Source organism: Cyprinodon tularosa, unplaced genomic scaffold, assembly GCF_016077235.1.
Source record: "Cyprinodon tularosa strain WSP-4 unplaced genomic scaffold, ASM1607723v1 ctg245, whole genome shotgun sequence".
Taxonomy (NCBI): domain Eukaryota; kingdom Metazoa; phylum Chordata; class Actinopteri; order Cyprinodontiformes; family Cyprinodontidae; genus Cyprinodon; species Cyprinodon tularosa.
In genome coordinates, this window is record NW_024038908.1 from 515,562 (window position 1) to 529,966 (window position 14,405).

The 14,405-nt window shown below is 40.5% G+C and overlaps 1 protein-coding gene across 9 annotated transcripts in view; it reads left to right on the forward strand.

Moving 5' to 3' along the window:
- The window catches only part of ncoa2 (nuclear receptor coactivator 2), a 95,737-nt gene that overhangs the window by 56,831 nt on the left and 24,501 nt on the right, over positions 1 to 14,405 (forward strand). For all 9 annotated transcript variants that reach the window (XM_038287745.1, XM_038287743.1, XM_038287750.1 and 6 more), the window contains 6 exons: positions 3,398 to 3,575; positions 4,751 to 4,933; positions 8,424 to 8,525; positions 9,350 to 9,490; positions 9,933 to 10,080; positions 11,893 to 13,234. In XM_038287745.1, the coding sequence (XP_038143673.1) occupies positions 3,398 to 3,575; positions 4,751 to 4,933; positions 8,424 to 8,525; positions 9,350 to 9,490; positions 9,933 to 10,080; positions 11,893 to 13,234 (2,094 nt within the window). The remainder of the gene's footprint in view (positions 1 to 3,397; positions 3,576 to 4,750; positions 4,934 to 8,423; positions 8,526 to 9,349; positions 9,491 to 9,932; positions 10,081 to 11,892; positions 13,235 to 14,405) is intronic.

The window sequence follows — 14,405 nt, forward strand, 5'->3', positions numbered from 1 at the left end:
GTAGCCTTTGTTATCAATGTGTCATTTTTAACATGTAGATTGAGGAATAAGAATATGAGATCCAAGAATCGGCCTAAAAAAAAAGCTTTAAAATTAGGTGTGCCTTTGTGTTACTCTTTCCCAAAATCCCAATAAGACGCATCAAGTGTTAGATTGCTACATATGCTTGATGCTAAGGGAAAAGTTTGGTGTTGTTCTGACATTACTAATCTGTATTGATGCAGTCTGTAGTGTTGTAGATATGGAGAATGAATAGCGCACAGGAAAAGTACAATTGTTCCCAATGATGCTGTTTGGAACACGTGTACTTGTATTGCCTCAGCTCTCTCCAGTGTATATAAAAGGAGGGCAGTGTAAATCAAAAGTATTGGCCAACTGCATTGAGCAATAGTGTCTGGAGGAGCATTAGAGTTGGCACTACGCAATGTTTATCCTGTCCGGTCCATGTTCTTTCCTCACGCAGGATGAGCTTGCATAACCACATTGCAGTTTGGAACAGCCCCAGTTAATGCACTGATGGATGAGGTGGCTTTGAGTTTTTTTAGATTTAGATGTGTCAAAACGGTCCATCATTTTGCAGGCTTGAATCAAAAAGGAGAGTTTCCAGAATCTTAACGTTTTGTCTTTGAATGAATTTGACTGTGTGGTTTTGTGACTTTGTCAAGAGTCATAGGAAAAAAAATGTGCTTTACAAAGATGGTAAATGTCTGTTTATTAGCAGAGGGCTGAAGCAGATGGAGTCTCCTTTTTTTTTTTCCCCATCTTGGCACAAGTTTCCAAAGCTTCATTAGCATCAGTGTTCTCCTTCTAAAGGCTTTAGGTGATTTGATGGTCTAATTGACATGATCTTGTGTGTAATGGCTGACCTGGGGCTGTTCTTGCAATTAAGCACTGTTCTTCCTTCTCATGCTTTAACCATACACAGCAGTTTGTTTGGCTTTTATCAGCTGCAGTGATTTTTAGTTTTTTTTTTTTTATTATTAGGGTGAAACACTGATTTTTACCAGTGGTTTCTCTGTAAACATGGGGTAATCATGTCCAAATAGCACAAAAATCACCTGATATAAATCAGGGCTCAGTATGTGCTCCAGGTTACAGCACACCAGCAAATAAGGATTTTTTTCTCTACTTAAAATGACTGCATAACTTATATAAGAAATTGGTCTCTGTGTTATTTAGCAAAATCTGAAGAAATATTTTAGTCATAAATTTTTAAAGGATGCCCTGATGTACGAGTATTAGGGCCAGGCTAGAGTTTGTTTTTGTTTTTTAAATACCAGAATAAAGTCGTAACATTATGAGAATAATGTTGTAACATAAAGTCGTTATATGAGAATAAAGTAATATTACGAGAATAAAGTCATATTATGAGAGTAAAGTTATAATATTACAAGAATAAAATCGTATCATAAGAATAGTCATAAAATTACAAGAATAAAGTTGTAACTTTATGAGAATAAGGATAAAGTTGTTTTTATGACAACTCTTACATGAAGCACTGTCTTTTCTAAAATGACGAGCATCTTAGAAAGTTATACTTTGGCATCAATTTCTTAAATAAGGAAATATTAAGTCTTTTATCATACCAGGATCAAATTATTCTCAGTATCTTTTTTTTTTTTCTGAAACACATTTTAGTATGATGACTTCATTCTTGTATTTTTTTTTTACTTTATTCTCATCATTTTACGACTTTATTCTCATATTATGACTTTATTCTCATATATAAAAATAAAACAAAAAACAATTCCAGCCTGGCCCTAATACTCCGTTGTACTAAGAAGCCAGAATTCCTTCTTTTTAATTTTTCTTTTTTATTTAAAACTTGAACTCATGGATTTTTCAGTCTGTATAAAATTAATATGAAGTTTAAATTTATTGTTCTTTAGATAACAGTTAAGCAATGACATATCAATATAGAGAGTAACTCAATCTGTGTTGCACCATTTCAACCCTAAATAACTGTTAAAGACTTAACACACTGTGTTGTTAAGTGTCTGGTTTGTGGTTAACACTTGATGTTTAAGATGTGGAATAAATAAACACACTAGTTTCGACTGTTGCTTTATGATATTACCATTCCCCTTCCCCTGCGCCACTATACACATCACCAATTCACAGTTTATTTCCAACCTAGCAGGAAGGTCTTTGACCTGCCCTCGAACTTGATTACCCGATTCCTGACATTTGTGTGGTGTGGAAATCTTTAGGTGGTGTTTTAATTGTCTGTTTAAATATGTCTCAGCCAATTATTTCACTGAGTCTAAAATGACTGAGGATTTTTATGTATTTCTGCCACTAGCAAGAAGCGGAAACATGTTTTTTACCGATTGTGTGTCATCAAGTATAGTTGCACCTGATCCTGTTATGAATAGAAAGGTCATACTTCTGTGTTCGTCCAACTAGTTTCATAACATTTAGATTAATAAAAAGGAAATGTGGGTTTAATTGTATGGTACTGTGCTGGTGCAAGTCCTCTGCTGTGGACTAGTACTATTTTTTTTTTTTTTTGTGTTGATGATAATCTGTCTAAGGGACAAAAGTTCATAGTTGGGATCCCTCAAGATCTATTTTATATATCCCTCTTTGCTAGTCTCTATAAACAAAGAAAATCAGAAAAACAACTTCAGTTTATCCAAAATGGCTGGAAAAAACATCATTTGTAAAGTTACAGAATTATTTCTGATTGCATGTCATTGAGCCGCTTGTCAGGAAGGAATATTTGTTGCCTCTATAGGCCTGTTCTCTGGGTTCCCACAAGCACAACTATATGAGGGCAGCAGCATTTATTTACTATCCTCCAGGATTGTGCTGATATAAAAAAAGAACATATAAAATGTGCTTAAATCTTTCGCTTCTTTAATCCAGATTGGAAGCAGTTATTTTTACTGCAGCCTCTCTATAATTGTCAGATTATTAAAATTACTAAATTTCTTGTCTATTTGTTTTAATTTGCTTTTAAAAAGCTATTTTTTAGTGTACTGTTTTTTTTTTTTTTTATATATATATATGTTTTGTCTTTTTTATGCTTCTTTTACTGTGAATAAACAGTGCTGTATCAATACCAATAAAAGTACCTTCCTGGCCCTTAAAAATAGGCTGCAGATACAGATTTTACACAGTATGTAGAAAGAATCAGCTGTTTTGATTGTCTTTCATGCTTTAAATGATAATAACACTGTAAATACAATAGATCCGAACCTAAATCTATTAATAAATCCCTGAGTGATAAAAGCTTAATTTATAAACTATATTGCTCTTTCAGGCTACCGACTGTAGGGTTGTTAACAGAGACTTCTTAATGATGGTGATAACTGCCCTAACAGCAGGTTTATCATTGTGTGTGAAGTTTTTTTGTGGAGGAACCTTATTAACAAACCCTTTTTTCCTCCTCCAGGCCCTTGATGGCTTCTTCTTTGTGGTGAACATGGAGGGTAACATCGTATTTGTGTCTGAGAACGTGACCCAGTACCTGCGCTACAACCAGGAGGAGCTGATGAACACCAGCGTTTACAGCGTGCTGCATGTTGGAGATCACGCCGAGTTCATCAAGAACCTGCTGCCTAAATCCCTAGGTCAGCCCCCGGCTTATTTTCCCTGCCAACAAATGCTGTGTTTGGATCTTCTATCTTTCATCACCTTGGGTTGTTTTTATTAGCAATTTCACTTTAATTATAAGGTTTATTGTAGTCCATCTATGTTTGAAAGTTGGCCAGAGAAAGATTTAGCAAAGTGCGAAGATCCTAAAGGTTCTTTTTCTCTTTCGCTGATGCACGGCCCAGACTTTTTCCTCTCTCTTCTCCTCATCCTCCCTCGCTTTTCAGCTAATTAACTTCCTTTTTTTGGCTTTCTCTCCTGTCAGCAGCATCAGGCTCTTCCTACATTCTCATTTTGTGCCCTTCCTTCCCCTTCTCTAGATTTTTTTTTATGCTTTTTTTCTCTCATTCTCTAACACACACCCTGATAGTTCCTATTTTCTTGTTCTCACTTTCATGTTCTCCAGCCCACTCATTAAAATCTTGTTTTGTGCTTTTCTAATGTAAACATTGCAGCAGTTTTTGCAAAGCTAACCATAGTTTAGACATTTTCTAATTATCTTTGCCTCAAATTAACCTCAATACAGCTTTACTTCTCACAAGGTAATGTCTCATTAGAAGCTCTGAGTTCTCCTCTGCTGGTGCTCCGGATTGAGGTCTGAGTATCCAGCCATCTGGGTGGGAGAGCTGCACAGAGCAGAGTACCCTGTAAATGATCACTGGGCTGTGTCCCAGTTACTGGGAGATTATCAATGCTCTGAATGAGATCACAAACCAGATGGAGTGTGATGGGAGTTTGCTAGAAAGAAATGAGTTGGCCATACATGTCTTTTAATCTTACTTCTCATGTGTGTGCCCGTGTGAGTTATTTCGTCCCTGTGTAGGAGTTGGACAGAAGAAAAAAAGCTGGGCAGGGATGTTTTGGGAGGACATGCATATGAAAGCCTGGCTGTGATGCATTGCTGTGGACGGATGGCTCAGGGTTCCAACTGCTCATTAAAACTGATCTCTACCCAGCAACAGCTCGCCTCTTTTTGCACTTCCTCTGCTTGCGTTCTCCCTATGTTGCTCTCATTATGTCTTCCACATGCAGAGCACTCGCCTCCTCTCGACTCTCTCTTTGCATACTTCATATTTCACTGTTCACTTTCAGTCAGAGGAAACCGTGGCCCCTTTCAGATTGTAAATCTCCTTTGCTCCCCTCTCTCCTGCAGTCAACGGCGTGCCGTGGTCCAACGAGGGTCCGAGGAGGAACAGCCACACGTTCAACTGCCGCATGCTGGTGAACCTGCACAGCGAGAACCAGGACGAGTCGCACGAGCCCCAGCAGCAGAAATATGAGACCATGCAGTGTTTTGCAGTGTCAGAACCCAAGTCCATCAAGGAGGAAGGAGACGGTATGGAAGCAGGGAGGGAGGTGGGGGATGGAGACAGGTTGGAGGATCAGTTGAAACTAAAGAAGTGACCTTATAAGACAACCTTGAAACCGTATGAGTGTTTTACATTTAGGGTATCAATTTAACATATGACTACATTTCTAGTACATTTACTGGTTTACGTTAAGTGGACGAGAGCTATTGGTGCTTGTTTTTACATTTCTAAAAATTAGTGTTGAGTTGCATCGTCAGCAAATCTGTTTACCTCAGGTAACAAGTTGGTAATCCTTATTGTATATATATGTATATATATGTATATGTATATATGTATATATATATATATATATATATATATATATATATATATATATATATATATATATATATATATATATATAAAGCCTTCAGATATATTATTTTATTGCAGTAGCAAAATTATACAATGGACATATTTCAAGTCCAGCCTGTAAAGTAAGTTCAATTGGTGGGGGAAATTTTTATCAAAGAAAACTTTTTCTAATAAAACCACTGCTTAAATTTTATGTTTTTCTCAGTAGTTTATATATTTTTTGATAAAACCTATTTAATAAAGTTGGACCAATTAGAGAGGGATCTATGTCCGGATGTCTTGAAGAATTTTCTTGCATTTCTGCATTAATTTAGCCTTGTGTTTTGCATCTTTTTTTTCATTGGTTAAAACAGCTAGTGATTACCCAGTTTTAGGTTTCTAAGAAAGATCGCTAGATTTTAATTTAAATTCCTCGACTATTTGAAAAGGTTTATGTTGTCTTGTATTATTACCAAGGGCCCTTCAAAGTTCAAAACATTTCTGATCCTCCGAACTAATCAATGAGACTGGGGATCTTTCCATTGTGTTCATTCTCATTTTTTTCCCCTCATGAACTGCATGTCATAAGGAAAGGTAGTAGCATGGGTCCGGTTCTTCCACAGTGCAATGATTGCTCTCCATTCAGGAAGAGCAGCCGTACAGGGGCTGACCTTCAAAGATTCCAATCAAGAGACGCTAAATTGAAGTACAATTTCTTTTTAGTACATGTTATGAGTGGGTGATCTACAAAGATCGCAAAATGTTAAGATCTAAACCAATTTAGTTCTTCCGCCCCCCCAAAATAGCAGAGTTTGTGTAGGAAGTTTGAGAGTGGCCATTGAGGTGTAAAGCCATTGAGATGGAGAAAATAATAATTAGAAAAAAAAAATTCATAAAAGCCTACAAAATATTTAAGTGCTTTATTAACTATAGTAAACGAAGTTGCAAAATGATGCAGAGTCCCTACCCCTCTACATGTCTGTTTGGAGGCTCATCTAATGTTTTTCATAATCATGCCATAATAATTTTGTTTAATTGTATAAAGATTTTCAGCCGTTGCACTATATTAATTTGACCTGGCTTATAGATCTCTTTTTTATTATTATTACTCTACTATTGTTATTTTTGACAGTCCAAATATGTTTACAGGCGTCCAGAATCTGTCTTAATGTTGTACCAATGCCTCCTCTTATCATCAGAACTGCATATATTTTTGCATGTCACTTTGCAACTCGCTTTCAAATGTACCAAAAAACATGCAACACAGTTGAGCGTCTGATTTGGAAAATCACTTTGCACAGTACAAATGTTGAACTTTGCATATCCTCCAATAAATTTGTGAGCTTTGGTCATTAGAATATGATCTCTATATTGAAGACAAATGCGCAGTAAATGGTTTGCACACGCTGTCCTTGAAGACCTGCTTTGCGTGTGCAGACATGTTTGCACCCGTTTTAAGATGCACAAAACCTCTGAAGATCAGGCCCTTAGTTCCTTATAAACAGAAGGGAAAATGTCATGCAAAATGCTACACATCTCTCTGGAAAACACAAAGTTTCAAGTAGATCTTTATTCAAGTTAGATTTGCACAGTAAATTCAGTTCCTCAGATTCTTCTACTTCTATTGCACGATAAACAAAGGCAGATTTGATCATGTTACTCTTTGATTTGAATCTTGCATCCTGAGATCATCTTTGCAGTTCAGGAGATAAAATACCATTAATATCTTTATTATCCACATAGGAGGAGCTGATAAAAACAAAATAAATTGGCCAACACTTTTCAAAGTTTCAGTTCAATTCAGTTTATTTCTACAGCGCCAATTCACAACATGTCATCTTTAGATGCTTTACAGTCAGACTGGGTAAAAGTTTCTGTCAATGAAATCTAGTTGATTTTATAGAGTCAATGATTTGCAAGACAAGGATCAGCTTGGAGCGATGATTTTCGCTTGCATTTTGTCGTCGACAGAGCATGGGGCAGAACCAGGCTTGGTGTGAACGACCTTCTGGGTTAAATTAGATAAACACAGACATACAAGAAGAGGGAGCTAAACAAAATAGAATAGAACTTTATTCTCATTACACTGGCACAAGTAAAAAGTACGTAAGTAAGAAATTAACTCTCCGCATTTAACCCATCCCCTTGGGGAGCAGTGGGCTGCCATTGTGCGGCCCCCAGGGAGCAGTGTGGGGGTTAAAGGTCTTGCTCAGGGACCCAGAGTGGCCGTCTGTGGGAGTAGCTCTGGGACCCAAGTTCAACGCCCTACCCACTAGTCCACCCCTCCCTTTCCCTAGCTCCACATGTGACCCCGTCCAGGAGATCCACAGCCAGGCGAGCTCAGAGCCAGAGTAAAAGAGAAAAGTGCATTAGAAGGGGGAAAAAAAGACCAGAGAAGCCGCTGTTATACTGTTAAAGGAAATGTTGAGGTTCTTCTGTTGTGCCTTTTAATCATCAGCTTTTGCAAGCTGTATTCTGGCAAACAGACTTAGAACAACTCGACCTGAAGGTTTGCGAGCCATTTTGTGTCAGAGCCCAATCAGTGGTTTTAGCTGTGGGAATCACTCCAGCCACAGACAGACACAGAAAGAAGGAAGTTGGGTAAAGTCAATGGAGATAAACATTTATGGCCAGACCTCCCACAAGGCTCCCTACATACATGTATGACTGCCTTTTCCACTCATCTATCTCTGTGGGGAACATGTGGGATTATGGATATTATTGGATGGCAGACATGTTTTGGGGGGTCACTCAAGCGGTTGAATTGACAAAGTCATTTCTACATGTGCTGCAGACGATTATCATTACTGAGCCATGTTGGGCCGGAGGAGGTGTGATGAATGTGTGATTGGACGTCAGTTAGAACCAGGCAGCGAAACAGACGCAAACACTTGAACACACACACCTTTAAAAGGTCACACTACATCATTTCCCTCACCAGCAATAGCTGTTCCTCTCTAAAGGCGCCCTGATCCCCATGCTCATTAATAACTGTATTAATTATGCTGCCTGGGAATAACATGCATTTCATTATCGCTCCCTCCCTCTGTCGCTATCCTTTACGCCCCCCTGTCCTCCCCTCTCACTCCCTCTTCATCTCAGCTGTCTTACCCTCGTCCTCTTTGTTCCAACCTCCAAGTCGTCTTTTGTTTCCCATGTTCACTCGCTCTTCTTTCTGCTTAGACTTCCAGTCGTGCCTGATCTGCGTGGCTCGGAGGGTGCCAACGAAGGAAAGACCCATGCCTCCCATGCACGAGAGCTTCACTACTCGACAGGACCTGCAAGGTACAAGAAGCGACCGGACATACAGCAGCTAAAAGCTAATGCATAGAGCTCTAAATCTGAACCTTAACTATTATCTTTAACATATTAGTCTGAACGGAAACAAAAAGAGATTTCAGATTAAAGAAATTTCCGCTCCAAAGAGCCTCTAATTCAAAATCTCTATTCCACTGTTTGGAAAGGCCCCTCCTGATTGAACCAGATAGTTACACCTCTTGTCTGCTCTCTGTGGGGTAAAAAAAACAAACAAAACAAAACTGGTGTATCACCTGGCCTCTGATGTACTTACGCCGTTTGTGTGGTATGCACACCCACAACCACATCACAAAAAACACTCATGGTTAGTTGGCGACATATAGTAATTTCCTGTAGTTTCCCACCCAGGCTTCAGTAGGTGTGCATGAATGTAAGCCTCTACTTACTGAGCTCTCCTTTAGTGCAACACAGATGACAATTACCATCATTTGTGGAATTCAAGATGCATAGCTTAGCATTTTTCCTGCTTAGATGAAAGAAGCTACTATACACCCCATTGTGGTGTCTTTCATCCCCTTAGTGGTTGTTTAATATGATGTATGGCAATAAACGGCTCCTGTTATAGGCTGACAGGTTGGCCTCAGTCAAGCTGGAAAGAGTTTGTCAATCCTTAAAATGATTTTAAATTGCACCTGCTCGAGTGGCTAGTGATAAAAACGCCATGAGTGATGAGTTGCATCAACACAAATATCCTAGATGCTCTTGTTAAACAAGGTGGTAGTTCAAACGGGCATAGACATTTATAGATGCATATGTCAGCAAATTGCATACGCTTGTCCTTTTGTTATTAGGTAAGATTACGTCCTTGGACACGAGTCTACTGCGGGCGTCCATGAAACCGGGCTGGGAGGATCTCGTCAGGCGCTGCATCCAGAGGTTCCATCTACAGAAAGACGGGGAGATGTCTTTTGCCAAGAGACATCAACAAGAAGGTAATTACTTTGGACATCTTTAAAATTAGAAAGAACCTGTAATTCCTCTCTTGCTTTGCAGATAGACCAGTATAAAGTACAGCATGATTGGTAAATTGAAGGAAAATATGTTACCTGAAATTAAAGAATAAATCAGAAATTTGTTCCACGCCGTTTATTTTTATTACTGTACCAACAGTGTCTTCTGGCTTTGATTTTAGAAAGTAAATGTCAAAATGATCTCTTTCTTTCTCCCACACAATTGTGCAGAAATTTGTGGTTCTCTTTGACAAATCAAATCATTCAAATACATTTGTAATGTTACAAAATGGGGAAAAGTTGACAAAAATAAATCAAAAACCATCACCTTAGATGATTCAAGTAATCATTATTTCAGTACCTCAATAAGCACATTTTTTTTTAAATCAAATGTTTTCTTTGCCCAACCCTGCCGTGTCTGCAGTGCTCCGCCTAGGTCAAGCATTCAGTCCCATCTACCGATTCTCCCTTTCTGACGGAACCATAGTTTCTGCCCAAACGAAGAGTAAACTGCTGCGCTCACCTGCCACCAACGAACCCCAGCTCTACATGTCCCTGCATCTTCTACAGAGGTATGTCTCCTTTTCATTAACCAACATGTTTTTGCTTTCATTTATATGTGAAGAGGTAAAGATCTTTAATCGGGCTCATCAGATAGCTGAGCTAGTGACATTTTTTCAATCGAAATGCAATTAATTTGTCACTAGGTTCCTTGTTTTGCTTCCACTTGGCACTGATTCTCGTTTCAGAATTTTTTAAGACAATGATTGATAAAAGTGTACGTTATAAATTAGCAAGTCTGGATGACCTAGGCCGTTTCTCAATATGTGTACTTTACGTTGTCATCAGCCTCAGCCCTAGAAATGCTCCAATTTACAAGAAAACAAAACAGAGAATGGACAAAGTCCCCGGATGTTGTTCTCGCTTCTCCCTCTTTACCAAGCATGCATCAGAGTAGGCGTGTGCATTTCTCCCAGCATGCATGGCGGCAGCAACAACTTCCAGGGGACCTCTCACAGAGCTCAGAGTATTAAAAGTTGTTCTTGTTCTGCATGTAAAGTATGTTTTAGGATCGTTTGAGGCGAGAACATAATATTTTTAAGCTTCCTATAAAGTATAAAGTTAAGCAGCACAAACATATGGTTACACGCACAATGCTGTGGATTCTTCTTCTCTGATATTAGGTAGTTTCTATATTCCTGTCTATTGTTGATGCCCCACCCTAATTGATAACACTTATTTTAAGCTTGAGCCTTGGACTAATTAAATTAAAATTCATCTGCAAAGCATTATTGCTATAGACACAACTGCTTGTGTCTGTGTCTAATCTGGACCAAATGTAGTACATTCATATTAATTCACTTTGTTTCCAATTGTTGGTCGCTGTGCCACAGATGCACTGAATTTCCCCCTTGAGCAGAGGTCTGCAACCCTAGTTTTAAGATCCACTGTCAGCAGCTCAACTGTCATGATCAAATATCAGCAAAATCAAATGGCTGGCTCTTAACCAGACCTTTGCTTAACTTGATGGTATGCTGAGGAAGTAAATCAGTCATTGGAATTAGCTGTGTTGGAGCAGGAATGCATCAAAAATCTGCTTAGGATCAGGGGTTGGAGGGACGAATCAATTATTTCCTTTTCTATTCTAGAGATCTAATTCACAGCAGCTGGCACTTTACCAGACATACTGGTCAAATTTGTGTTCAATTGTTTAGGATCTGTTAGGGCATAAATTACATCAGATCAGTTCATTCAGTTGCATTTCAGTCATGCTGTCATATTCAGACTCCTATACATTCAGGTTCAGGCCATAATATTACATAATAAAGTTATATTAGGATAAACCCTTAGCAAAAGCTCAAACTATGAGTTTGTTCCATGAAAAAATACTTAATGGCAGCAACAGCTTCTTCACTGAGGAAATAGACAAAGCTGCATACAAAACACAAGTTGGTAGAAATTTCTATGAATATAGTTGATCCTAACTTTTTTCCTTGACTCTATCTAGAAATAGAATTATGACATCAAAAGTAATGTCTGCAATTTCAGGTTTTATGCAGTTCTTTACAAGTGTTTGACATTTTATGTTTAGAAGGTTTTGTCATTTTAATTCTTATCCTTCAATATCTTGGAAGGATTTTTGTTAACCTGTTGAGTAAAAAGAAAGGGCTGAACAAGATGGACTGGAACTAGTATAGACACAAAATGTTAATTACATTAGTAGCTCTCTATGTGGCTTCTTCCAGGAAGGAGACACTGCTAAGTGTAAAAGCAATAAGCCAGGAACGATTTCTGTTGAGGGAAAAGGAGATAAAATGTGATGACAGTTATTTAGTATTTTAGAGGCGATATTTTCAGTAACTGTGTGTTTGTGTTTTATTTAGGGAGCAGTCCGTGTGTGGGATGGGTCAGGACATGTGCAATCAGGAAACAGGGATGGCCCCCAAACCAATGAACCCTTCCACTCCCTCCATGACTCCACCAACCCCAGGCAGTTTGCCCGGCTCGGGGCTTCAGGGCCAAGACACTACGATCAGCAGCAACAGCACGCCTTTCTCTCCCGCAGGCCCAGCTGGTCCCAGAGAACCGGCGGCCATGGGTGGCCATATGCAAGGCTACCGTTTCGGCTGTCCGCCGCCGCACCCTAACTACACTGTGGGCATGCAGCCACCACAGCAGGGCCCCAACTGGAGGATGAACAGCCCCTCTCGTGCCAGCCCCAGTCCAGCCGGAGGGCCCCACCCACCTCAGCAGAACTCTATGCTGTCCCCCAGGCACAGGGGCAGTCCCGGTGGCGCGGGCAGTCCTCGCGTAGCTGGAGGCCTACAGTCGCCCTCTCCTGTCGGAATGTGTGGCGGTGGCCCTGGAAGTGTTGGCGGCAGCACTACAGGTAGCGCCCATCCTAACAGCTACACTAGCAGTTCTCTGTCTGCTCTGCAGGCCCTCAGTGAGTGCCACGGGGTAGGGCATGGACACGGCCCCTCTCATGCACATACGCTAGGCTCCCCAGACCGGAAGATAGGCTCCCCAGCTGGGGTCACACCAGGGTCGGGGGTAAGTCCTCACATGATGTCCAAACTCGGAGGAACCTCGAGTATTTCTGGTGGAGCAGGAGACTTTGGACCTAACTCAGAGGTGAATCAGGGACACAACCAGGCTGAGAGAAACCAAACGGAGGCCAAGGAGGAACGCGAAGGGTCCCTCGAGGGTCACGACGGTCACAGTCGTATGCATGACAACAAGGGGAACACAAAATTACTGCAGTTGCTCACCACGAAGCCAGAACCTCTGGAGACGCCCCTGTCCCCAGGGGCCGGAGGAGAGGGAAAGGACCAGGCTGGCACCGGAGCACGAGGCGGCCACGCGGTCGGGAGCGCTCACGCCACGTCCCTCAAAGAAAAACACAAAATCCTCCACCAACTGCTTCAGAACAGTACATCCCCTGGAGACCTCCCCAAACTCACTGCTGAGGCAATGGGCAAAGAGCTGGGCCAGGACCAATCACAGGGTGCCGGAAACACAGCGTCTGGGGCAGAAATCACTCCTAAGCAGGAGCCGCTGAGCCCTAAAAAGAAGGACAATGCACTGCTGCGCTATCTACTGGATAAGGATGACACTGTAATGAAGGACAAGGTCTCTAAGCTGGAGCCTGGGGAGGTGAAGGTCAAGGAACACCCCCAGGTCAAGGTGGAGAAACAAGATGCAGGATATGATCGTGCTGAGCAGGTCAGTGTTTGCCAAAACCTTTACTCAGTGTCTGTGTTTTTCCTTGGTAATGTACACTCTCTTTTTGCAAAGAAGAGGAGGGTCCGATTTTAGTCTCTAAAATTGACCCACAGTTCATCTATAGGCTTTGAATATCTAAAGTGGTCATTGTGTTTTATATCGTAACAGAATGTAAAAGAAATAGAAATACACGGCTGTATTTATTCAGATTTACAGTTGTGTTATTTCCTGTGAATTTCCTGTGCCTGGTCTTTATTAAGGTACATAAACACATCTGGTCCTTTCAGCGCCTTTGTGTTGGCAGTGAGCACTAAGGGAATCTATCTGCCAGCTTCAAACAACTGTGACATTTGGAGGGAGCTCCCTGCGGTTCTCTTCAGCCATTTGATCCCAGTTGCATGTGGCCTGAGTCTCCAGGTTTGGCAGAGCTGCAGGGAGGCTCTGCACTAAAACAGGGGGAAAAGGAGCAAACAGTGAGAGTAAGACTCTGTTGACTCAACAGGGCAGAGATTTCAGACGGACTAACGGTTTTGCCTAGTTTCAGTAAAACTCACATTCGTACAAGAAGCTGCACTGCTAAACCCCAACGTTACCTAGAATTAGACTAATGCTCCTCCTGTTATTCATCTGTTTCTCTAATTTCTTTTTAAAATAGTAGTCATGGTTTTGTGTAAAGGCTGCATATATGAAGCAGAAGTGAGCATGATTTGCTGGATAATGAAAGAACACTGTAGTGAACAAAGAAGAGAGATGAGAAAGGTGTAGATACCCCCAGGAGAGCCCAGCCTCGGCATGCAGAGTGAAAATGATGAGCCATATGCTCCTGCATGTTCTCCCTGCTGCCATGGAGATGGTGGGCAGAGCATGTGCTGTATTTGTAGAGGGGGGGTGGTTGAAGGTTTTAATATTGAGGGTTTGATTTTTGCGGAGGTGCAAAGCTATAACCTAAAGCCGAACGATGAAATGAATTCTGGTTTTTAGAAGCAATAATTAAGTTAGACGGTTGTTAAAGGAGTCGTTCCTCCAGTCAGTGATTGCTCATTCCTGTTCAACAGACTTCATTAATGAGTAAAGGAAAAAAAATTACTCTTGTTAATTTATGACTTTATTAGTATTTTTATGTGTGAGTGGTTTTCTATGCTTCTCCGGTGAATCGCTGCCTGACCATGTG